At 39.0% G+C, this 26,522-nt stretch overlaps 2 protein-coding genes and 1 pseudogene across 3 annotated transcripts; 2 read left to right on the forward strand and 1 right to left on the reverse strand.

Annotated features, from left to right (window-relative positions):
- The first annotated feature begins 584 nt into the window (after positions 1-584).
- LOC148729133 (putative skeletal organic matrix protein 5) lies at positions 585-2,054 on the forward strand (annotated as a pseudogene). Its single transcript, XR_015988736.1, has 4 exons — positions 585-665; positions 820-1,118; positions 1,259-1,385; positions 1,475-2,054. The product of XR_015988736.1 is annotated as a putative skeletal organic matrix protein 5 (transcript).
- A 4,087-nt stretch (positions 2,055-6,141) lies between these two features.
- On the reverse strand, positions 6,142-8,496 carry LOC148729134 (putative skeletal organic matrix protein 5). The gene is made up of 3 exons (XM_088725399.1): positions 8,375-8,496; positions 7,393-8,043; positions 6,142-7,094 (listed from the first exon to the last, which is right to left on the reverse strand). Exons 2-3 carry the CDS (start codon positions 7,570-7,572, stop codon positions 6,576-6,578), a joined length of 699 nt encoding a protein of 232 aa, XP_088581525.1. The 5' UTR covers positions 7,573-8,043; positions 8,375-8,496; the 3' UTR covers positions 6,142-6,575.
- Positions 8,497-13,668: 5,172 nt separating this feature from the next.
- On the forward strand, positions 13,669-23,343 carry LOC148729135 (uncharacterized). Its single transcript, XM_088725089.1, has 6 exons — positions 13,669-13,742; positions 15,247-15,523; positions 15,796-15,910; positions 21,027-21,069; positions 21,208-21,334; positions 21,420-23,343. Exons 1-6 carry the CDS (start codon positions 13,669-13,671, stop codon positions 21,933-21,935), a joined length of 1,152 nt encoding a protein of 383 aa, XP_088581215.1. The 3' UTR covers positions 21,936-23,343.
- The last annotated feature ends 3,179 nt before the right edge of the window (positions 23,344-26,522 follow it).

A 26,522-nucleotide genomic window follows, 5' to 3' on the forward strand; every position in this document is an offset into this window, starting at 1 on the left:
TATACAAGATAATTTGATTTTATCAGCTGAGTTAACAATGTAAATGGGCCACCGCTTCGATCGTTAGTCCTCGCTCTGACGAAGGACGAACGCTCGAAATATCAGCTTTATTATCTATTTACGGTGGCCAATTTACGTAAGCAACTCAGATGTTAAAATCGAATTATCTCGTGATTCTCCGAACTAAAGAGGTGCCAAAGTTTCGCTGAAAACTTACTCCTTTATTCGATTCATTTAAATCGTGTGAACTTGGTGGCTGAATCGGTAATACCTCACATTTTGAATAAGCCGTAAACATATGATCAAATGGATAGAAAACCTAGTCACCAAGAGCACAGCCATCGACAAGCTCAACGCAGTCCTTACCGTTTTAACTATATAAAGTAATATATCGACCAAAAACAAAACAATAATGGCCTCAGTTAATTGTGTGGGCATGCATGCATGTAAACATGGTCAGCTCATTAAAAATAAACATATAAATTTGATTCTATGAAACTGCAATATATTCGCTCTCAAATGGGCCCCTCATTTTTCAACAGATAGATGGCTATATTACGAGCAGATATTCAAAGGCTATGATAATTTCTTTACAGGAAATTGTACAATGCGATCGAATGAAGTTAAAAATAAACTTCAAACAGGAACTTGTTTATTGGATGTCGGTGAGTGTGAGCAAGAAAATACGAGTTGTGTTTAACAATGATAACAAACAGTAAGGAAGTAAAATCACCACAATCCGAGTTATTCACCGGTTGAGCAACACAGAAAACATTTCATGACGTTGATAAATTTTTAATATACGCTTACTTTTCGCAGTTTATTTCATCGCAAATGTCCTCGCTTTGTTCGCTGTTTGAATCCGCGCCAGACAACAACCCTGTACCGCCAATCACTGCGGTGAGATCAGCAAGGACATCAAGAAGCCTCGAACCGAAGTAAAAAATCTTGTTGCGCTGGTAAAGGACGCTTTGCCTCCAAAGCTTCCAGGTACTTTTTTCGGTGATATGTTTTTATTTTTGAAGTGTTGTCGATGCACTCAGATCTTAAAATCGTAGCCTTATCTTCCTTATAGTCTGTCCCTTCTCTTCTTGCAAGGAGCAGTACGACATAGGAAAGTAAGTATATAGTGAAGTGATTTGATTGCGAGATTCCAAAACGTTCGCTTGATCGCAGGATGTTTATACAGTCAGAGGAACTTTTGCCTGCTTACAGGCTGACTTACCCCCTTACATCTGACTTATTCTTTTTCCATAAGGTCGAGACGAAGCCAAGTGTAACCGCTGATGTTTGGTTCACAAAAGATTCCTGTTTACTGTCACATGGGAAACTTTGGATGCGGTGGTGGAGGATGGACGCTGGCCATGAAGATTAACGACGCAAAGGTAAACTCCTTGTCTCCTTTCAGAAACTCTAAAGATTATTGATTGCAAAAAAAGAGAAAAAATTGAAAAATTGATTTTTTGCTTTTCAGAGAACCTTCCATTACAATTCCCATTTCTGGAGCAACAGAAACACATATAAACTTGCTGGAGGCAGGACTGGCTTTGATTTACAAGAGACTAAGTTACCGACCTACTGGAACACACCCTTCTCCAAGATCTGCCTCGGTATAAAGATTGGTCATCAGCTCAGGTTCATTGTGATCAACAGGCACGCCAACTCACTCTATTCACTGATCGCTGACGGGAAATACCGCGCCACCTCATTGGGTCGTAACACGTGGAAGTGGCTGATTGGCTCACAAGCCTCCTTGCAGCCCCACTGCAACAAAGAAGGTTTCAATGCGGTGGGAGACAACCCTCGGCAATCCAAAGCAAGAATCGGCATCACCGCCAACCAGCAGAATGACTGCTCTTCTTGTGACTCCCGAATTGGTTTTGGTACAGGAGGTCTACATGATGACTCTAACACATGTGGTAATCAAGCAACACATCGCCAGACAATGGAAACAAGCATATCAAAGCAATGGGGTACATTCTGGTGCAGTGACTGGGGACACAGTTAGCTTCCCAAATTTTAAGCCAAGAAGCCATCATCAAGTAGGAAATGTAGTATCCTAAAGCGTAGAAGCTAATAAAACAATGGGTTCAAACTTATCTCCTCTGATCCGATTTGTCTGTCAATTATAGATTTTTTGTAGTCAGTCTAAGACGTGTTAATTGTGCTAATTCAAATTTTACGAATGCGGTAGATATTGGCTACGAAGACGTATTCGGTGTTCATTATACGTCCACATCGCGAGCTGTAGGCCAAGGGAAGTCACGATCAGATAACACACTAAAGGTGATACACGAAATAGCGACTTTTTAATTCTTTTGGAGCCCACAGACATTAATTATTTGTACGAAAAATAATTGGCTCAGATAAGAGAAGTAACGGAACCCAAAAAGTAGCACTGCTTAAAATATTGCCTACTTTTCTCGCTCTCATTAGAATCAACGACGTTTCTGTACCATTTGCTTAAGACGGTAGTTTCCAAGTGGAATACGAATGAAGATATTAATTTTAACACGATGATCATCAGTTCTTCAACTGAACGGATTTCCTTCCGAAATATATCCGTTAGTCATGACCTCTTACACCACACCTTCAGATGACACCTTTTAATTCATAAATAATCCCAAAAGGATCAGTCAGATTTCATTTCCAAATTTTATAGAAAAGAATTCTGTAGTTGTCTCATGCAAAAGAAAGGATAGTTTTGGAACTAGTCATGATTTATCACCGGGAGGGTTTAGGAGATTTCGGAGGGCCGATCAGTCGTTAGCCTCCTACGCAGTCGTTCTTTGGGCTCGTCACGTAATCTTCCTCCCCCACTAACGTCTGCTGAAACGAATGGGCACATTCCTTTCCTATTTTGCAAAACGATCTGTCGGAGAGCACGTGGAGATCACCTAAGAGCCAATTGGCGCTTGGTTATTGTTTAATAGAAAGCTAATCATAAGCTGTGATAGAACAACTCCCAAGACGGTGTTTAATTTTCTCGCGTTTCTTATTACTCATGGAAAACAGATCTCAAAACCTTGCTGCAGAAACTCCAAAAAAAATCGTCGAAAGAATTGTTTTCTGTGCAGCTTTCCGTTAATCCCGCAGGCGAGAATAAGAGTGTTTGGTAAGAGTTCAGTGGATATTGCACACTTAACTGAATGCGCTGTGCAAACAGATTTGAATGTGTTTTCGTCCAGCGACCGTTCGTCTGCAATAAGTGCTACAAGCGGTTACTTCGTTTTGGAAAAGCTAAAAGAAATCTGCGATCCCTTCAGGATGAGATAAAAAAAGACTTGAAGAAAGTAGCAAACAAAACGAAACGCTCACGTCGAAATTCCGCTGAAAAGGACAGGGACATTGAGAACATTGACGTCCCGATCGAACCTACAACAGCTTTACAACTGCAGCAACGATCTGCAGCGAAATCACTGAAATTTTAACAATCCCCTACCACTTCTACTTCTTCTAACGCCGAAAATGATCGAACAATGGGCGAAAGTTATGATATACTCGGTGGAAGCACTTAGCTAAAAATGCCCAGGAAACACCATCACGTCAACAAGAAAAAAATTACGTATGATGCACGATCATCGCAGTAGATAGCGCTATTTAAGCAATAGCGAAAATCAGACCTGAAAAAAATCAGGCCTGTACGGGACTCGAACCACTGACCTCTGCGATACTAGTGCAGCGCTCTACCAATTAAGCTAACAAGCCAACTGGGAGCAGGCCGTTAAGTTGATTCAGAGGTCAGTGGTTCGAGTCCCGTACATGCCTGATTTTTTTTAGGTCTGATTTTCGCTATTGCTTTAATAGCGCTATCTACTGCGAGGATCGTGCATCATACGTATCTAATACCACAGTTCAAAATATATGATCTTTATATATTCATTGTATCTCATTTATCACTTTCACGGGTTTATTACTAATCAACTTAACGGCCTGCTCCCAGTTGGCTTGTTAGCTCAATTGGTAGAGCGCTGCACTAGTATCGCAGAGGTCAGTGGTTCGAGTCCCGTACAGGCCTGATTTTTTTTAGGTCTGATTTTCGCTATTGCTTAAATAGCGCTATCTACTACGAGGATCGTGCATCATACGTAATTTTTTTCTTGTTGACGTGATGGTGTTTCCTGGGCATTTTTAGCTAAGTGCTTCCACCGAGTATATCATAACTTTCGCCCATTGTTCGATCATTTTCGGCGTTAGAAGAAGTAGAAGTGGTAGGGGATTGTTAAAATTTCAGTGATTTCGCTGCAGATCGTTGCTGCAGTTGTAAAGCTGTTGTAGGTTCGATCGGGACGTCAATGTTCTCAATGTTTTCTGATTTTTTTTAGGTCTGATTTTCGCTATTGCTTTAATAGCGCTATCTACTGCGAGGATCGTGCATCATACGTATCTAATACCGCAGTTCAAAATATATGATCTTCATATATTCATGGTATCTCAAGAAAAAAATTATCAAGGTTCAAAGTTTGCTGCCTTGATCGGGAAGCGCACTGTGATTGGTCTAATTAAACAACCCATTCGTTTCAGCAGACATTCGTGGAAGAGGAAGATTGCGTGACGAGCCCAAACAACGTCTGCGAAGGAGGCTAATCAGTCGTCGCCTACAGATCATGGAGCCATGGAGAGGAAGAGGTGAACAAAGAAAACTGACTACCAATTTAATGCCAACAAGGCGGAATGGGAGGTCGTAAGAATCAAAATCCTCTGGACCTCCCCTCAGTTATGACTGTTCCCTTACAACAGACATTGTTTATTTTGCTGCACGTGATGCCATCCACTGTTCGGTTCTGACTTGTCAGTTAAAATCCGTCGGTGGGGTTAGGTGGCTCTGTTGGGTTCATGAATGTAAATATGTGATGAGGAAGTCGTTTATATAGCGCCAGTAGTTGTCGATATCTGTTAAGCGAGTGAGAGTCTGTTCTAAGATAGTATACCAGCTATTCAAAGCCAAAGTTATTGAAATTAGTTGGAAACTAATAAATAGTAGAACTTTCTGCTAGCCCAATCCAGGCTCGGTCCGAATATTGTGATTCGCAACTCATTACCGACCGGACTTTTTCGCATTGTAACCTACAGACCATATTTGCGGCAAAACTGTCCAATTAGTTTACACTACCGAAACTTGTAGCACTCGACCGACAAAATGCTCTTAACTTGAGTGAGATGATGACGAGTGGTCAGTCACCACCACCGACAACATTCCTTTTTAAGTCAACTCTTTCCTGAGCGATCGACGTGAACCATCAACTGAACTGAAAATAATTATAAGTTGTTAATGACGGTGTCTTTCTTATTTCTAGGAAGAACTGTTTTGCCGGTGAGGTTATAGGCTCTTCAGCTCTGTAAAACTTCAAGCAAACCATAAGATATCAGTATAAAAGGAAGAGTTCAAATCAGGAAGTAACGGCCCTTTAAAAAAAGGCAATGAAGAACAGTATCTTACACAACTATATTTTTCTGTCGTTAATTACACGTTCAGCTCGGGGGTTTTGGATTCTACGATTCTAGGTAAACAAAGCTTCTCCCCACTAATTGCTACACATTTCATTGTAAATTAGTCACGAGAATTTATTGTTAGAGCATGATAAAGTGATTAACAACTCTTCACCGAAGTGGAAATGGTTGGTGGTGGATATTTACCGAGCCACGAAGCGGCTGGGTAATTATCCATCGACACTTGATGTGCATAATTGTTTTATGTATATGTGCACGATCCTTCGCAGTAAAGCACTATTTAAACAATAGTGAAAATCAGACCTGAAAAAAATTCAGGCCTGTACGGGATTCGAACCACTGACCTCTGCGATACTAGTGCAGCGCTCTCCCAATTGAGCTAACAAGCCAACTGGGAGCAGGCCATCAAATTAATTCGACATAAACCCGTAGATGATAAATCAAACAACAAACATATCAAATACATATATATGAACTGCGGTTATGAAACGTATATGTGCACGATCCTTCGCAGTAAAGCACTATTTAAGCAATAGTGAAAATCAGACCTGAAAAAAATTCAGGCCTGTACGGCCTGAATTTTGAAAATCAGACCTGAAAAAAATTCAGGCCTGTACGGCCTGAATTTTTTTTCACTATTGCTTAAACAGTGCTTTACTGCGAAGGATCGTGCACATATACGTTTCATAACCGCAGTTCATATATATGTATTTGATATGTTTGTTGTTTGATTTATCATCTACGGGTTTATGTCGAATTAATTTGATGGCCTGCTCCCAGTTGGCTTGTTAGCTCAATTGGGAGAGCGCTGCACTAGTATCGCAGAGGTCAGTGGTTCGAATCCCGTACAGGCCTGAATTTTTTTCAGGTCTGATTTTCACTATTGCTTAAATAGTGCTTTACTGCGAAGGATCGTGCACATATACGTTTCATAACCGCAGTTCATATATATGTATTTCATAATTGTTTTACTTCGAGATACTAAAACGGTGAGACATATAACTTCCTTGCTCATACAGCCCGCGAAATCGACGTTTCATGAATATGGAATTTGTCTTCTTGGCCAATTTCTACTTCGTTTTTAAAGCTTGAATTAAAATTTGGGAAGTGAACTGTGTCCCCAGTCACTGCACCAGGATGTATCCCATGGCTTTGATGTGCTTGTTTCCATTGTCTGGCGAGTGTTTTGCTTCATTGCCACAGGTGTTGGAGTCATCAGGGTTACCTCCTGTACCAAAACCAATTCGGGAGTTACAAGAAGAGCAGTGATCCTGGTCGTTAGCGATGATTCCAATTCTTGCTTTGGAAGAACGTGACTTGCCTCCCTCTGCATTGAACCCTTCCTTGTTGCAGTTTTGCTGCAAAGAGACCTCTGAACCAATCAACTTCTTCCACGTGTTACGACCCAGTGAGGTGGCGTGGTATATTCCAGCGGCGATCAGTGAGTGCAGGGAGTTAGCGTGCTCATTGATTACAGTGAAGTTGGTCTGTTGTTCAATCCTCATACCGAGACAGATCTTGGAGAAGGATGTGTTCCAGTAGGTCGGTAACTTGGTCTGTTGTAAGTCAAACCCAGTCTCTCCTCCAGAAAGGTTATAAGCTTTTCTGTCGCTCCAGAAATGAGAGTTGTAATGGAAGGTTCTCTGAAATCGATGATAAAGGAGTTTTTCTTATTTAGTTTGATACCCGTTATAGACTGTTTTAGGCTCACGGTCATTAACTAATCGTAAGCCACCCTTGGTGTTTGTTGGAAAGACAGTTGCCATTTTTTTCCCGCCTCGTAAAGATGAGTGAACGGTCAAGCGAACGACTTTTGGTAGTTGTAAAGGAAACGGCAGAGTACATTTTCTCATATACCCTCTTTCGCTTACTTACACTGACCTGTATCTGCAATGAATTTGAAATGATTTTATACTTTATTGATAGCAAATCAATTAATACCTTGCTGCCATCAATTTTCATGAGAGGTGTCCATCCTCCATCTCCGCATCCAAAGTCTCCCATGTGACAGAAAACGGAAATTGGCTTTGAGTCCAAGAGCAGGACAACCTTACCACTCTTGTTCGATCTGTTGGATAAAATACTTTGTAAGAACTGGTAGTACATAGCGAGACTTTGCATATTCAGTAGGTCTTATAACTTTTCAAGAGACACAACGTACGTTTCAATTCTTTTCCAAAAAGAAGCTAGTCGGCTCGGATGATTATCATAAAGGATCAGGGGCTGGATTGTTGTTAAAATAACTGCTTTTATTCCTTCTGAGCCCAGTTGTTCAAAGGCCGATTAGCTCTAACCCAGGGTTAAATTTTAATCCAGGTTTCTAAATTTCTCTAATCAAAAGCCATTTTGGGATAATTTTCCTAGTTCTTTTTAGGACATTCAATCATCAAATTGTAGACAGATGGAATTAAGCTAAATTTTCTTTCAGAGCTTTCAGATCTAAAATCAAATTTCACACTAACCCTGGGTTATCTTAACACAGCTTTGAACAACCCGGCTCTGATGGCTTATCTCGTTCTTACCTATTTGTGATATTGTCATTGAGCTATTTTACTTACATACTCCTTTCGTAAATTTCTTTGCATGTTGAGACTGAAAGAAGAGTAACATATGAATATTAATCTTCTCGGTAGCATTGTGAGTAGATTTGCATTCATGTGATCATTAAAAGCATCAAGTTTCCTCCAAATTTTTGCAAACTGATCAATACAAGGCAGGTGATTAACATAAACAAAATCACCCTCTTCTCTGATGACATAATAACGGACCCTTAAACAACAACAGAAAAAAAACGTGTGGTATTTAAAAATCTGATTGAAACGAAAATTTACATTGAAAGAGAAAAAAACGCAAATGAAAGGCGTTTACTTTGAAACAGAGCATCACAAGAAACCTCATGGAAACATCAAGAGAGATTCATTACTCATTGTGCAGATTTTTCCATCCCCAAAGTATCCAGGTTTGCATGAACACTTGTATGATCCTTCAGTATTGTTGCACACAGCATTGGCATTACAGCCATGTGTTTCTGTAGCACACTCGTCAATGTCTGAGAAAAAATTGATAATTTTTGATGGCGGGACAATTCTCCAAAGAATGATTTTCATTTGAGCGTTAAAGGTAACCCATAATCTGCTGGTTTTTGTCCTGCCATGTGATTGGTTCAAATACTCGAGCCATACCCTTAATGAAACGTATCAAAACCAACTGCAACTCAATCACTCGCCATTTCCCGGCCTGCAAAGCTGGCGTATGTTAGGCCCTTACAGAGGTAAAGAGGGGCAGAGCCGCCAATAGGAGTAGCTTACCAAACGCCTCGCTTCTCTGCTACTCATTTTTACCTCTCAAACCGCACTCAAAACTGCAAGCTACGCAGAATCGCGTTTTCTCGCCCTTAGACTTGCGGGCTTTTTTTTTCTTTGATTTCTCATTAACTTCTGCTGGATTTTTTTCTTTTTCTCTGATTAGCTGCCATGATTACTAAGGGTTTCGCTTTTCGACATTCGGTTAAAAGGAATGATAAGTTTTTGCGTTAATCCGAATACAGCCTAGTGTAAAAAGTAATTCAGATAAAGAACGAGATCGGTTCGTTCTTGGCAAATGGACATTGAAATAATTTTTTTTCTAGTAATGAACAGGCGGGTGGGTCCAAATGATGCCTCAAAACCACGGTGGATGAGTAATTAAAGCATAAATTTCGAAGTAATCCTTGTTCGATCTCCTCTTTTTCATGAAGAAGAATGGATAGGTAAAGAAGAAGATCTAAATTCCTTTGATAATAACCGCAGGTAATTCTCCTTTAACAGCTTTTCTCGTCCCGCTTGCTAAATGGTTTTGGACGTCCTCACTTATTTAAAAAACAATTTCTGTTTACCTTGGCAGCAGTCTTCTCCTTTGTATCCAGCAGAACACAAACAGCGATAGCCTTTGTCAGTAAAACCACTTTGACAAGTGCCTTCATTCTTACAGCGGTTTGTGACACATGCGCTCTAAAGCCAAAGAGATAAATTTGTAATCAAGTATACGTCTCTTCAAACTGATGATAATTTGACTTAGTCATCCCAATTGTATCTTAGGCCTTGTCATTCTCTTGAGACTGAGCCGATAAATGCAATTTGCGGCCCAGGTTTCGTTCAATCTCAACCTCTTTACTAAAACTCAAAGAGGATCGTTAGGTTAAAGAAGAAAAGTAAAATTATTCGAAGGCTTACAACAAACTTAGTTGCATTATTGAAATAGTTTTCGTTACTTTTTGGACCAATTAATAGGTAGATCAACACAGAATACTTGCATCAGCAGAATGATGAAAATAATCTTTGTTCTCCTCCAGCTCATGTTCGTGTCCTTCTTGAGTGACATTATTCAGTTCGCATAGATACTTTCCACGTTCCTCTGCTGTTTTATCGAGATTAATACTGACACAGTCGGGTTCCATGTAGCACACGTTCTTACAAAACCCTGCGATCATGATTTCCACCACGCGAATCACGTGGTTTGCCAGACGTTTGCCATCAAAGGCTTTTTCAGGTCCAAACTCCAAAGTGCGGCATTCGTCTGCGTCACTGAAGTCTGGAATTAAACAAAAACCTAGAATGAGCGTAGTAGTAGTAGTAGTAGTAGTGTAGTAGTAGTAGTAGTAGTAGTAGTAGTAGAAGTAGTAGTAGTAGTTCTTTATTTAATGTGGCACCACACTTAGCTACTAGCTACTTACCAGGAAGCCCACAACAAAATATACAATAAAAATTACAACCTACATCAAGAAATTATGTACATTAAGTAAAATGTTATTACAAAAGGGATATTTCAAAATTAAAATATATATTTGTATACATGTGTCGTAAAACAGAGATCAAAAACTAAAAACTTAAAATTTTAGGCGACGGATATCGTGAAGAAACGTTCTTGCGCCAGCCTTTGCGCGTATAGCATCTGGTATCGCGTTCCAAGTCTTAGCAGCAAAATAACAAAATGACTTGAGACCATGCTTGGTACTGTTAACCTTAGGTAAGGAAAGCATGTTAGTGCCTCTTAAATTGTAATCTGTCCTCCTTGGTTTAACTAAGTCAGCAATAGGTCGGGGACCTTATATAGATAGCAGTTATTGACTGTTAGCAACATGTCTTGAATCCTACGACTCTTTGATGTCGTATGCAATCCGATACAATCGAGCAAGTCTTCATATAAAATACCCTTATCTTTGTATACATGATCTAAGCGCACGTTGATTTACCCTTTCCATTTTCTTTGTATTCCTTTTCCCACAGTGGTGCCATATCTGGCTACAATTTTCAAAGTGAGGTAATATAAATAAGAGGCAGGATATTTTTAAGCTTATTTAAAACATTAACCTGACCCGCCACCTTTCGACAGATCGATGCAACATGAGTATCAAATTTCAGCTTGTCATCCAATGTTAAACCTAATAATTTTATTTCACTGGAGGTAGGTATTGGCCTCCCTGCACATTCTAACTGGAAATCACAATCAGTGTTTCCTAAAACCAAACCCTGATATTTGTCTGGATTTGCTAACATCCCATTCTGTCGAAACCATTGTGTTGAACTGGCTAAGTCTCAGTTTATACCTTCCTCCAATGCTCGGGGATCATGGTGTGATAAATAGAGTTTAGTGTCGTCTGCATAACAAATTTACTGTTGACTATTAAGCCCTTCAATATCAGTCGCACCGATTGGCGATATTAATAATTTAATACTTCAATGATATTTTAAGAAAATAGATCGCAAAAAAATATATTTCATAAGTCCCAAAGGGTATTATAGAAATCTTCTAGATCTGCTTCTGAGAAGTTGGAAATTTCGTATGGTCAAAGCCTCCATCATAATTTTTTCAGACTACTTATCTCACCGCGCGAGTGTTTACAAAATATAATGCTCTGCGCTAACTCAAGTGGACTGGATATTTTAAAGAAACCTCTTGTTAATAAGTAGTCAGTTTCAATTGTCACGGTGGTACAAATCCATGGAAACAACCATTGTACTTCCAAGTGGCTTTCATGTTTGATAATTTTAAGCCGAGATTAAAGAGAAAAGAGAATGGTATTTTCTTTGCTCCATTCGCTGTCCAACGAATTCTCGGTGCTCATGCAGATTTTTCAATTTGCTCTAGAATGATCTTAGCACCACTGGCTTTCAAACTTGCGATGCCACCTGAGATACCTACATAATACTGCACATGACAAATGTCAGACAGGAATGGATCTCCTGAATTATAGAGAAAATGACAGTGATTCTCCATCTAAAATTAAAGATCCTTTCGAACCATGTTCGCAAAAAACTTCAAAATAACTATCAGTAATTGTCTTCTTTGTCTCTATTTCGTCCATAGAACAGATGCAAGCCATAACTTCTAAAAGCTCATCAAAATCTACCAAAAAATAATTTATTTAGTCATGAAAAGCTTCAAAAGTTTAACTTATAAAAGGCTGATCTACCACAAAAACAAGAGGAAAAACGGCATCGTTGGTAACTAAACAAAGATGCTTTAAAACAATAGCAACTCTAAAACAGTGTAGAAGTTTATTTTTACCATATTTTTTCCGCTAATGATAGGTTTAAGTAAAACTAACCTTGTGTTGCAGACATCATACTGCACAATGGCAAAACAAGACAGATAAAGATCAAATACGTGTACATCATCGAGAAGAACTCAGAAAGTTTTCCGAGAGAAGTGTAAATTCATGTCCAACCCTACATGCAGGTGAAGCGATCTAAAAACTATTTTTTCTTGGGTATAACCTTCTAATCTATTTTCAGCCAATAGAAACTTAGCTGTTGTGTGAAGTATAGTTATTCAAATACTTCATTTCGTGTCAGGACGATGGAATAATTAATAATTTACTTGTTTTTGCTTTTTTTGTCTAGGAGATTCAGTGTTTGGCTATTGTTTCGTACATTTTACTGAACCGGCCTTAAATCCTTCTGTTACTTTGTTATCCAAAGAGGTCTTCATGTTCCTGTTTTTGTCAGTATATTGATCAGGTTGTTGGGTAAACTGATTCGACAGAGAATCGCATGTGGATTTAAACACTTTGAAAGCATTCCTATCTTATTGCTGGATCATAAACTCCATTAAAGGGAAAAGAAGCTTTTATGGGTTTATTGTAATGTATATTAGTCAGCTTAAAAAAAAAAACTGCGTAGGTCTTATAATTATGTGGCCTGCTTTGCAGTATGACCCTTTGAGCAAAAGCAGTATTTACCGTTAGCCATCAGTGAGTAGAGAGAGAGTTGACATGCTTTTCTATAAAGATAAGCTATTTTTGATGGCCAATTTACATACCGAGGCATATCTTACTCCCGACCAATAGGTCGGTAAATGAATAAAGGGAATAAGTTTATAAAGAAATTGTCGTGCTGCGTCAATGGGGGTAAAAAGTTAATTTGGGTTTATTCGCTAAGTTGAAATTGTAAATTGGCCACCGCAAAGAGTTAAAAAGCTGACGTTTTGAATATAGTTTATATCTGACCATTTGCAGCCCAGAGGCTGAATTACGGGTGCAGTGTAAGGTTGAGGACAGACGTCAGCATGTCAGGCGCCTCTGGCAGCCGCTTCAGTCTATCGATCCCACCTTCCCACCCATCCCACCCCAGGGGAGGACATCCATCACACAGTAGTCTCGTGTGTGGGAAATTAACGTCCCCTACCCCAACCTTGCAGGAGACGGGACCTCCATTTATTCGTCCCTATCCGAGAAGACAAGAATATCTAACCATTTCTTGATGTTATAGAAAGGTAGCAAATTCTTCTCAATTAATTTAAGACCTTGAGTGTTGGTCCGGCCCGGGGCTCGATCCCTCGACCTCCCGCACAACAGTTCAGCGCTCTATACATTGAGCTAACCGGGAGGCGGTTTCGAGCGTTAGCCCGTCGTCATTCGCTCTGACGAAGGGCCAGCGCTCGAATTGTCAGCTTTTTAACTCTTTACGGCGGCCAATTTCCAATTTCAATTCAGTTTATAAAATCAAATAGTTGGTAATTAGGTCATTGGGAAGCTTGGTAAAGTAAAATGATTAATTTATTTTCTCCCAATGAATTGAATACCTGCTGGAAGAATGAATAAAGATAACGTGACCTCCAGGTCTTATTAGTCAAAAGAAAATCAGGAAGTTGTTATCACAAGGAAAACAAATTGAAGGAGATATTTTGCATTAATTTGCATACTTTTCGTAAAGTGGGTTTCAGAAAGCGATCTGTGATATGAAGAATTCGATTTTTATCTTTGTTCTGTTACTTTGGTATTTCATGATACCTGCTTCTGTCTCATCGAAAGGTCAGTTTTACCATTACTCATTTCTGAGTGGGGATAGTGAAGGGAAAGTAGTCCTTCTTAATAATATTTACCGTTTCACACCCTTACCTGCTATTTGTTTAAATGGGTTTTTGTTATTTATTTCCGAAAAAAAAAAACCTTAAAGATTACTAAACACTTTTAAATTCCTTTAAACTCCCCAACGAAGAACCTCTGGGGTGAATGGATGATGAGTGGGCGGATGGTTTGTTTGAGTAAGTTTTTGTGCATTTCTTACGCAGCGAATTGCAAAGGATCTTCTGTCTTTTTTTTAGGTTGTTGTAATATTTTCTACTTATGTATCCACCTCTTTATTTATTTGTTCATTTTTTTTATTGTCGCAATGAAGGAGTTTACTCTTTTTTTGATTTCACACTTCTTGTTTGTATCCGCTGCTGTAGTTAGTGTGCTGATAAAGTAAGATATTTCTTCAGTTTTAGTCAACTTTTTCCCCAACAAACAACTGCCTCAGTCTGGGTGTATCGAGAAATTTACCTTTCATGGCAATTACGTAGCTTTTGAGTAAATATAATCGGTTGAAAATCAAGATGTCACACAGCAACGCTTTTCTGCAATACAGGTTCTTTGCAGAAGTGACTTGTTACTTGATCTGCATCATTCTAGGATTTATCCAACGATTCAGTTCGCTTTACTAATTTAAACTAAGAACTTGCGTATTGACTGTGAAACTTTAATTCTCTTCTCTTTATTTTTGGGAATTTTCGAATTTAAACTTCTTGCATATGGCAGATGCAATACGGATAATTGCTACCGAGAAATTAAAAGGGAAGGCAAATGCCTAAGGGAGTTTAAACAGTCCGAACAGGAACGTGAATGGCTGGACATATGGAAAAAACCATTTAGGATGCTTAAAGATTTGTACGAATAATCTGCTGATAATTATTCAAACTTTCTAATAAACCCAACTATTGCTATAGCTACATGCATTATTAATTGCTCAGTGCAAGTTTCCTGCAGATGGCAGTACGAAACATTACTACCGAGAAATTGAATGGAACACAAATCCCTGAGGAAGTTTAAGCAGTGCGAATAGGATCACAAGTGAATTGACGAATTGAAAAATTTAGGAATTTACCTAAGTATTTAGACGGATAAACTGTCGTTGAATACTAAAGCTACTAAACCTCAATGTTATCAAGGGAGAAAGTTTCTAAAGAAACTGTTTCGCTGCGTCGGTGGGGGTAACAAGGTAATTTGGTTTAGTTTGTCAACTAAGTTCAAATTTTAAATTGGCCATCGTAAAGGGTTTGAAAGCTGACGCTTCGAGCGTTAGCCGAAGGGCTAACGCTCGAAACGTCAGCTTTTTTAAAACTCTTTACGGTGGCCAATTTACAATTTCAACTTAGTTGATAAAACCAAATTGCCATACTATAATCATATTATTGTTGCCATAATTATCAATTCTTTTATGTTTATCTCTGTTAACATTGTTTTCCTTTTCTTATATTTCTTCTAAATTGTTAATAATTTTCCGATGCAAACCAATGCCGCCATTTGGAGTACACACCTAAAAAAGCATTAGACGGCAAGCGTCACGTAAACCACGTGATTCGTATCGTTGAAGTCATGACAATGAATATTTGTGGGATCATGTGTTACATGGAGCCTGACTGTGTCAGCATTAATCTTGATAAACGAGTGGGTAGACATGGAGGGTACAAATGTGAATTGAATAATGTTACTCACGAAGGACACAAAAGCGAGCTGAAGAAAGAAGAAAATTATTTTTATCATGCAGCTGAGGTAGGTGTTGGATCATCAGCAAAAACTTATTTTCAGCGACGAAAATCTACTTTCTCAACAATAGGTGTTGAAATGATAGCTATAATTCTAATATTACTACAGATATTTTTAAATCTAGTACTATCATTACGCCCCTCGTTTTCTAACTTATCTTCAGTCGCCTGCTCTAAATCTAAAATTTAAAGATGATTGATCACCCATGCAACCTGCGACATCAATATTTCAACGTATGATACTAAGATTGTTAATACATTTTCTCCTTTTGGCTTCAGAGCGCTTGTGTTGAAAGCCCTTGCGATAACAATGCGACTTGTCAAAGCGGTTTTACCGAAAAAGGATATCGCTGTTTGTGCACCACTGGATTCAAAGGTGCAAACTGTAAAAAAGGTAAATCTTGCCATGTCAACTCGCGGTCGTAGACTTGTTTGGGTTCAGAGTTTTATACACAACTTCTAAAAGTATCTGTAAAAGTTTAGGCCCGATTTTCGCAAATTATAGCCATCTTTCAACTGGCTTGAACAGAGCCAATTCTGTCCAATGTGAATGCGTGCCGAAATCTCGATAGTGGACTTCAAGTTAATTTCTTGGTCCTGTTTGGTAGCTACGCTCGCCTGGTTCTCCTCCTACAGGGAGCTGCAAGCTGACATGTTTAGCTTTGACAGAGTTGGAATGGCTTTTTAAGGCGCCACAACTACTTATCTTGAATACGCTCCTGCATGTTTGCAATTCAAAAGACGCCATGTTAATTTCTTCAAGAGAAGCGGGTACAGTCGCGCTGTGGCAATCTACTATGGCAACCATCGTGCGGCATTTAATATCGAACTTATTGCTCTGCATGGTGATGTTTCTTCAAACCTCGGCCCACTAGCGAGAAATGACACCACAGATGGAAATTTTACGATTTCGAACTCGAACATCCCACCTTCCCGATAAAATCAGATGTCAGATCTCTTTCTCGCCATCTTGAAGAGGTAAAGACTCAGATGACCCTTAATGATTTTGATGTCTTTGCAATGAGTGAAACCTGGCTAAATTCCACTTGGAGCGACTGCATGATTGCTTCGAAGAATGATCAGATTCACCACTATGATCGGAGCGACTCAAAAAGAGGTGGTGGGGTTGCCCCTTATGTTAACAATTGTCTCCTTTGTCGTCGAGTTCGATTGTTGGATTCATCCATTTAGCTCGAAAATCTCTGCCTGGAAATGAAACAACATCGATCAGGCCCAAAGATTTTATTCATTGTTATTTACCGCCCACCGTACCGGCTCAAGTCCTGATTTCTACAAATTTCTTGATCAATTAATCGGCATTTCTATGAGCAGGTATAACGAAGTAATTGCGGTTGGTGACTTTAATATCGACTTGCTAGCAGTAAATGGGTCTTGTAGGTTATTTACAATGTTTCGGGACGCAGGAATGAAACAGATCGTCTCTTCTTCAACCCCTACAAGGGTTGCTTGATGTTCGGCCGCGTTGCTAGATCATGTTTATCTTTCGCATCCAGAGCGGATCATCGAAACCCTAGTCCCAATATATGGACTGAGTGATCACTATCCAGTCTGCTTGTACACAAGTTTCGCGACCTTAAATCCCCCAAACTGCATCATGATACCATCATATATCGAAGCTTTAATAATTCTGACATTAACAGTTCTATTTACGATTTAGATACCGCTACATGGTCAGTGCTTGATATATCCCAAGATGTTAACGACAAGGTTGGACACCTGGGAGCTGATTTTCAATAGTGTAATCAACCAGCACGCACCCATTGTCGAGAAAAGAGTAAAGCGGAAAAAGCTGCCTCCTTGGATGAATAGCTCTGTCATTGATTGTATCCGAAACAGAGATAAGTTCAAGAAACGTGCGAAAACTAATGTCCTAGCGAATACCATGTATGAGAAGCTAAGGAATCAAGTTGTCAAAACGATCGCTAACGCAAAATCGGCCCATAAGAGAAATGAAATCACTGAAAATATGGGTAGCCACGAAAAACTCTGGAAAACTCTTAAACATGCAGTACCAACATATCCGATTCCTTTAACACCCTCTTTCATTGAAATGGATGGCTAAGAAATAACAGACCCACTTTCCATGGCTGATGCTTTTAACTATCGATCATTTCCGGGACTAACATACAGCGGGCTGCAAACGTGGCTCAGGTCACAGTCAACGAACAGGTATATGCTAACATAGAGGCTAGCATTTCACACTTTATTAATGCTCGCATTGATGTCTCTACGCAGTTTGATATCCCCCTCATGACCAATCAAGAATTTGAAGAATATACAAAGCGCATAGGAGGAAATAAAGCCACAGGCCTGGATGGGGTTGGAATTCAAATTCTACAACTAGCACTAATGGCGATATCTAATTGTTTGACCAACATCTACAATTCTCACATCAGTAAAGCCGTTTTTCCGGATAAATTGAAAACAGTAAGCTAACTACTGTCTACAAGAAAGACTCACCTCATGACAGAAACAACTATAGGCCTATCTCAATCCTGCCAGTTATCTCTAATCCTCTTGAAAGAGATATTGCGTCATGCTACTTAAAATACCTATGGGACAATAACCTTCTATACAGCAAACAGTCTGCCTATCGCTCACATCATTCATGCGAAACTGTCCTGTTGAACCTCACAGACAACTGGCTGAAGGCTATCGATAAAGTGTTTTGGGTCGATATTTTTGGATCTGAGCGAAGCCTTGGACTTAGTGAGTCACGACATTCTATTATCTAAAATCGCTAAATACCACGCTAGTGATCCAACCTTGAGATGGTTCAAATCGTATTTATGCGATCGAACTCAAACATGCGCTATTTCTGGATCACTATCCAACCCTCTCACGTTGCCACAAGGCGTTCCACAAGGATCAATTTTGGGTCCCGTCCTCTTTTCACTTTATATTAACGACTTACCTCTTTGCCTATCAACTTCTGACCCCGAAATATATGCTGATGATACAATGCTATGGACCTCCGATCACTCCATTGATCGTATCCAACAGAATTTGCAAGTCAGCCTAAACAATGCTAGCAATTGGTTCAAGTTAAACAAAATGGTACCTAACACAAAGAAGACGAAACACCTACTCATAGCTACGCGACAGAAATTGAAATACGCTAACAACCCAACCTTAGATCTTTACTTAAATAGCAACAGAAGAAGCGAAAGATGAAAAACTCTCAGGCGTCAAGATCGACAAGCACATTAGCTGGCACAACCACATGAGAAAAATGTATTGTCCTAAGGCTTACTAGCTAATAAAACAACTGGTTCAAAATTATCTTCTCCTATGGTCAGCGGATCTTTCTTAAAATCTAGTCTAACTCGTTTCAATTGTGTGAAACCAATTCGGGTTTTAATCAAATTGTCTGTGAGCCACATAGGTCCGAAAATGTATTATGAAAGAGTTATGAGGTGGGCGACTGAACCGAGGTCGCTTAAATCCATTGGTCACTGGGGTTCAGTGCTGCGAAATAAATTTTCCTCTTATCTAAAATGCACAGTCTTTTTAACGTAAAGAGGGTATTTAGTTCTTTCTAGCGAGTACTGTGGTGCAAAATGGGGAATTGAGGCACAAACCTAACACTGTGGATCGTTTCGATTCCTTTCGATCTAATGTGGAGAAGAATCGCGAGAACGGTTAAAGTTTCTTGGCTGATTTAATAAATTCAATTATATCATGTAAACAGTGGTGGCTAGATCGGTTAGTAACACTTTTGCAGTGAAAACGAGTGATGCTATTTTCTGGTTTGAAAATATATTATGTTATATATTATGTTTGCAGCAAATTCTAAGAACTGTCGAACGCAAAGTTAGTAGTGGGCGAACTAACAAAAGAGCGCAACCTCCATAGCCTGGTACGCGAAAAGGAGATCACAAAAAATCACATATCAACTGAATTTACTCTTAAAAACACCTTGAAACGCTTTCAATTAGTTTTAATTAGGAAACGCGTGTTTGATTAGCATCTTTACATAACTAATTCTTTTTATTTTGGCTTTACATATTTTATTTTCTGGGAAGAAGAATTCAATTATTTTCATCCTAACATGGAATACAAGCAGTATTCCATGTTAGGATGAAAAGTTGAGAATCTTTACAGCTTGGGAATACTTTGTTGAAGGGTAAATGCGTCTAGCTTAATTTCTGTTCTGTATTTAAACCGACGTTCTTTGTCAATAAAATTATCTTAATCCGCTTTGTCAGTGCAGGCAGTCGCGACAATCAAATGATCTCTTTAATTATAACATAACCAAAGCAAACCGCGCGCTCTGATTGGTCAATTTAGTGTCCCCCATTTGCCCATGGGTGTACGCTGCTGACGTGAGCAAATGCAAAGAATATTTTTCCACGCGCGCTTGTTTTTTTCTGGCCACGTAAGATTTGTTAAATAAAAGGGAACTCTTTAGCTACAATGTATCAATGTTATGTTATAAAACAAATGGTAAACACCACAGCGTACACTATTGAGTTATGGATGCACTTGGGAGGTTTGCTAAGCACTCAAGAAGCTAGAGTCGCTCTCGGCTATCGCCTCGAGCGACTCTTTCGCTTCTTTCGTTCTTAGCAACCTCCCGCGTGCATCCAAAACTCAATAGTGTACGCTGTGGTGTTTACCATTTGTTAACTAAAGGAAAAGACGTCAATGTCAGAGGTTCCCAATAAATTAATGACTTTACGTTGTTCAATTTACATCATCAACTCAGTTTCTAAAAAGCTATAAAACCAAATGATCTTGTAATACCCGACCTTTAAGTGATTTCTACAAATCGTTTGAACTTAAATGCAGAGCTGAGGACATCTCGCGTTTTGTTTTAGTAATTGTTTAGGGATGCATGCATACAAAAATAGTCAGTTCTTTAAAAATAAACATATAAAATTGATTTTGTGAAATCGCTGTATCGCCGTTCTCAAATTGGCCTTTCATTCTCCAGTAGATAGACAGCTATATTGTAAACATATTTTCAAAGTCCGGTAATTTCTTTGGAAGACACTAGCAATGTACGCAGTGAATAAACTTGAAAACAAACTTAAACTTGGAACTTGTCTATTGGATGTTGTTGAGTGCGAGCAAGAAAATACGAGTCGTGTTTAACAATGATAACAAACAATAACGAAGCAAAATCGCCACAATCAGTTACTCACCGGCTGAGCAACACAGAAATTATTTCCCGACGCCGATCAATCTCAAGATGCGCTTGGTTTTTGCAGTTTTTTTAATCGCAAATGTCCTCGAGCTGATTGCTGTCTTAAGCGACGCCAGACAACAATCTTGTACCGCCAATCACTGCGCTGAGATCAGCAAAGACATTTAGACGCCTGAAACGAAAATGAACGATCTGATTGCGCTGGTAAAGGACGCTTTGCCTCTGAAGCCTCCAGGTACTTTTTTGGATCATATTTTGGGGAGTGGCATTTGATGTTTTCATGTTCAAAGTGTTCTCAACTCGCTCACATCTTCACACCGCAGTCTTTTCTTTCTTACAGCCAGTCCCTTCTCCTCTTGCAAGGAGCAGTACGACAAAGGAAAGTAAGGAAACAGTACGATGTTTTCATTTCAAAATTCCAAATAGCTCGCTTGATGTTTAGAGACCATTGTTGTAGGTATAAGGACCCTTCTCATTCATACAGCTGACTCAATCCGTTAAATGCTCCCTTCTGTCATAAGTTCGAGACGAAGCAAAGTGTATCCACTGGTGTTTGGTTCTCAAAAGATTCCAGTTTACTGTCACATGGGAAACTTTGAATGTGGCGGTGGAGGATGGACACTGGCTATGAGGATTGACGGTGCAAAGGTAAACCCCCTGTCTTCTTTCAGAACCTCTTGATTTATTGAAACTGAAAAAAGAAATGAAATAAAAATGTCACTCTTTATTTCAGAGAACCTTCCATTACAATTCCCATTTCTGGAGCGACAGAAATGTCTATCACCTTGGTGGAGGCAGGACTGGCTTTGATTTACAAGAGACTAAGTTACCGACTTACTGGAACACACCCTTCTCCAAGATTTGCCTCGGTATGAAGATTGGTCATCAGCTCCGGTTCATTGTCATCAACAGGCACGCCAACTCACTCTACTCACTGATCGCTGATGGGAAATACCGTGCTACGGCACTTGGTCGTAACACGTGGAAGACGCTGATTGGCTTACAGGCCTCATTACAGCCCAACTGTAACAAAGGATTCAATGCTGTAGGTGACAACCATCTTCACTCCAAAGCAAGAATCGGCATCACAGCAAACCAGCAGAATGACTGCTCATCGTGCGACTCCAGAATCGGGCTCGGTACTGGAGGGCTGTTTGATGACTCCAACACCTGTGGCAATCAAGCAACACACTGGCGAGACAATGGAAACAAGCATATCAAGGTCATGGGGTACATCCTGGTGCAGTGACAAGGGACACAGTTGACTTTCTAAATTTCAAGCCGAGAAGCCATCATCAAGTAGCAAAAATGTAGTATTCTAAAGCCTAGAAGCTAGTAAAACAATGGGTTTAAAATTCTCTTCTCCTCTGATCCGATTTATCTCAATTATAGATTTTTTGTAGTGAGTCTAAGACGTGTTAATTGTGCAAAGCTAATTCAAGTTTTAAGAATGAGGTAAATATTGGCTACGAAAACGTATTCGGTGTTCATTATTGGTCCACATGGGAGCTGTAGGCTAAGGAAAGTCACGATCCGATCACACACCTAAAGGTGATACACAAACATGGCGAATTTTGATTTTTTTTGGAGCCCACAGATATTAATTATTAATACGAAAAAAATAATTGGCTCAGATACGAGAACTAACGTAACCCAAAAAGTAGTACTGCGTAAAATATTGCCTACTTTTGTCGCTCTCATTAGAATCAACTACTTTTTTGTACCATTTGCTTAAGACGGCAGTTTCCGCGTGGAATACGAATGAAGGTATTAATTTGATCATTAGTACTTCAACGGAACGGATTTCCTTCCGGAATATTCTCGTTAGTCATGACCTCTTACACCACAACTTCAGATGACACCTTTTAATTCATACCGGTAAGTAGTCCTAAATGGATCAATCAGATTTCTTTTCCAAAATTTATAGAAAAGAATTTTGTAGCTACCTCATGCAAAAGAAAGGATAGTTTTGGAACCAGTCATGATCAGTCGTCCCCTACAGACCATGGAGGGTAAGAGTTAAACAAAGAAAACTGACTACCAATTTAATGCCATGTCTCTAACAGTGTTGCACGGATAAATGACAGTGACTATGGACAGGACTTACAAAATCATCCTAGTATTTTGGCCATTCATGAACATTATAGGGACATCAATACACCACTTTCTTTTGATTTTCGCTGTACCAACTGTGTGCAGGTTGAAAAATTGCTTAAAGAAGTTAATGTGAGCAAGTCGAGTGGTCACGACATGATACGGCCATGATACCGGTTAAAGAAGAAAGGTAAAATTATACGAAGGCTTACAACAAACTTAGCTGCATTATTGAAATATTTTTCGTTACTTTTTGGACCAATTAATAGATAGATTAACACAGAATACTTGCATCCGCAGAATGATGAAAATAATCTATGTTCTCCTCCAGCTCATGTTCGTGTCCTTCGTGAGTGACATTATTCAGTTCGCAGAGATACTTTCCACGTTCCTCTTCTCTTTTATCGAGATTAATACTGACACAGTCGGGTTCCATGTAGCACACGTTCTTACAAAACCCTGCGATCATGATTTCCACCACGCGAATCACGTGGTTTACCAGGCGTTTGCCATCAAAGGCTTTTTCAAGTCCAAACTCCAAAGTGCGGCATTCGTCTGTGTCACTGAAGTCTGGAATTAAACAAAAACCTAGAATGAGCGTAGTAGTAGTAGTAGTAGTAGTAGTAGTAGTAGTGTTAGTAGTAGTAGTAGTTCTTTATTTAATGTGGCACCACACCTAGCTACAAGCTACCTACCAGGAATCCCACAACAAAATACAGAATAAAAATTACAACCTACATCAAGAAACTATGTACATTAAGTAAAATGTTTTTACAAAAAGGATATTTCAAATTTTAAATATATATTTGTATACATGTGTAGTAAAACAGAGATCAAAAACTAAAAAGTTAAAATTTTAGGCGACGGATATCGTGAAGAAACGTTCTTGTGCCATCCTTTACGCGTATAGCATCTGGTATCGCGTTCCAAGTCTTAGCAGCAAAATAACGAAATGACTTGAGACCATGCTTGGTACTGTTAACCTTAGGTAAGGAAAGCATGTTACTGCCTCTTAAATTATAATCAGTCCTCCTTGGTTTAACTAAGTCAGTAATAGGTCTGGAAGCCTTATATAGATAGCAGTTATTGACCGTTAGCAACATGTCTTGAGTCCTACGACTCTTCGATGTCGTATGCAAGCCGATACAATCTTGTAAGTCTTCTTATAAAATACCGTTATCTTTGTATACAGGATCTCAGCGCACGTTGATTTACCCTTTCCATTTTCTTTGTAATCCTTTCCCCACAGTGGTGCCATATCTGGCTGCAATAATCAAAGTGAGGTAAAATAAATAAGAGACAGGATATTTTTAAGCCTATTTAAAGCATTAACCTGACCCGACACCTTTCGAAAGATCGATGCAACATGAGTATCAAATTTGAGCTTGTCCTACAATGTTACACCTAATAATTTTATTTCACTGGAAGTAGGTATTGGCCTCTCTGCACATTCTAACTGGAAATCACAATTAGTGTTTCCTAAAACCAAACCCTGATATTTGTCTGGATTTGCTAACATCCCATTCTGTCGAAACCATTGTGTTGAACTGGCTAAGTCTCGGTTTATACCTTCCTCCAATGCTAGGGAATCATGGTGTGATAAATAGAGTTTAGTGTCGTCTGCATAAAAAGTTTACTGTTGACTATTAAGCCCTTCAATATCAGTCGCGCTGAGTGGCGAGATTAATAATTTAACACTTCAATGATATTTTTTAAAAATAGATCTCAAAAAAATACATTTCATAAGTCACATAGGGTATTATAGAAATCTTCTAGATGTGCTTCTAAGAAGTTGGAAATATCATATGGTCAAAGCCTCCATCATAATTTTTTCAGACTACTCATCTCACCGCGCGAGTTTTTACAAAATATAAAGCTCTGTGCTAAGTTAACTGGACTGAATATTTTAAAGGAACCTCTTATTAATAAGTAGTCAGTTTCAGTTGTTACGGTGGTACAACTTTATGGCAACAAACATTATATTTCCAAGTAGGTTTCATCTTTGATAATTTTAAGCCGAGATGAAAGAGAAAACCGCCTCCCGGTTAGCTCAAATGGATAGAGGGCTGGACTGCTGTGCGGGAGGTCGAGGGTTCGAGCCCCGGCCGGACCAACACTCAGGGTCTTAAAAATAATTGAGAAGAATTTGCTACCTTTCTATAACATCAAGAAATGGTTAGATATTCTAGTCTTCTCGGATAGGGACGAATAAATGGAGGTCCCGTCTCCTGCAGGGTTGGGGTAGGAGACGTTAATTTCCCACACACGAGATTACTGTGTGATGGATGTCCTCCCCTGGGGTGGGATGGGTGGGATATAGGGCGCACTTAATAAGGAGCTTCGCTCTGTTGTGCGACCCTCACCACACTCTGGTGAAAGTGAGTAAATCAAAAGAGAATGAGATTTTCCTTGCTCCATTCGCTTTGCAACGAATACTCGATGCTCATGCAGATTTGTCAACTTGCTCTAGAATGATCTTAGCACCACTGGCTTTCAAACTTGCACTGCCACCTGACATATCTACATAATACTGCACATGACAAATGTCAGACAGGAATGGAATTCCTGAATTATAGAGAAAAAAGACGGTGATTCTCCATCTAAAATTAAAGATCCTTTCGAACCATGTTCGCAAAAAACTTCAATATAACTATAAGAAATTGTCTGCTTTGTCTCTATTTCGTCCATAGAACAGATGCAAGCCATAACTTCTAAAAGCCCATCAAGATCTACCAAAAAATAATTTATTAAATCATGAAAAGCTTCAAAAATTTAATTTATAAAAGGCTGATCTACCACAAAAACAAGAGGAAAAACTCCATCGTTGGTAACTAAACAAATATGCTTTAAAACAATAGCAATTCTTAAACAGTGTAAAATTTTATTTTTACCATATTTTTTCCGCTAATGATAGGTTTAAGTAAAACTAACCTTGTGTTGCAGACATCATACTGCACAATGACAAAACAAGACAGATATAGATCAAATACGTATACATCATCGAGAAGAACTCATTCAGAAAGTTTTCCGAGAGAAGTGTAAATTCATGTCCAACCCTACATGCAGGTGAAGCGATCTAAGAACTATTTTTTCTTGGGCATAACCTTCTAATCTATTTTCAGCCAATAGAAACTCAGCTGTTGCGTGAAGTTTAGTTATTCAAATACTTCATTTCGTGTCAGGACGATGGAATAATTAATAATTTACTTGTTTTTGCTTTTTTTGTCTAAGAGATTCAGTCTTTGGCTATTGTTAAGTAAATTTCACTGAACCGGCCTTAAATTCTTCTGTTACTTTGATTATCTAAAGAGGTCTTCATGTTCCTGTTTTTGTTAGTATATTGATCAGGTTGTTAGGTAAACTGATTCGACAGAGAATCGCATGTGGATTTAAACACTTTGAAAGCATTCCTATCTTATTGCTGGATCATAAACTTCTCTGAAGGGAAAAGAAGCTTTTACGGGTTTATTGTATGTATATTAGTCAGCTTTCAAAAAAAAAAAACAACTGCGTAGGTCTTATTGTGTGGCCTACTTTGCAGTATGACGCTTTGAGCAAAAGCAGTATTTACTGTTAGCCATCTTTATTTTTTGGGAATTTTCGAATTTAAACTTCTTGCATATGGCAGTTGGCAGTACGGATAATTGCTACCGAGAAGATAAAATCATGATGGAAGTCAAATGCCTAAGGGAGTCGAAACAGTCCGAATAGGAACGCGAATGGATGGACAAATGAATAAAAC

Source organism: Stylophora pistillata, chromosome 6 (assembly GCF_964205215.1).
Source record: "Stylophora pistillata chromosome 6, jaStyPist1.2, whole genome shotgun sequence".
NCBI classification, from domain to species: Eukaryota; Metazoa; Cnidaria; class Anthozoa; order Scleractinia; family Pocilloporidae; genus Stylophora; species Stylophora pistillata.

Excerpts from the sequence above, each read along its gene's own strand:
- LOC148729134 (XM_088725399.1), bottom strand. The coding sequence starts at position 7,572 with ATGCAAAGTCTCGCTATGTACTACCAGTTCTTACAAAGTATTTTATCC. Across the intron at positions 7,095-7,392 it reads TGAAAATTGATGGCAGCAAG|AGAACCTTCCATTACAACTC; the intron begins GTATTAATTGAT and ends CATCGATTTCAG.
- LOC148729135 (XM_088725089.1), top strand. The coding sequence starts at position 13,669 with ATGAAGAATTCGATTTTTATCTTTGTTCTGTTACTTTGGTATTTCATG. Across the intron at positions 15,911-21,026 it reads AGGTGCAAACTGTAAAAAAG|CCAGTCCCTTCTCCTCTTGC; the intron begins GTAAATCTTGCC and ends TCTTTCTTACAG. Across the intron at positions 21,070-21,207 it reads GAGCAGTACGACAAAGGAAA|TTCGAGACGAAGCAAAGTGT; the intron begins GTAAGGAAACAG and ends TTCTGTCATAAG.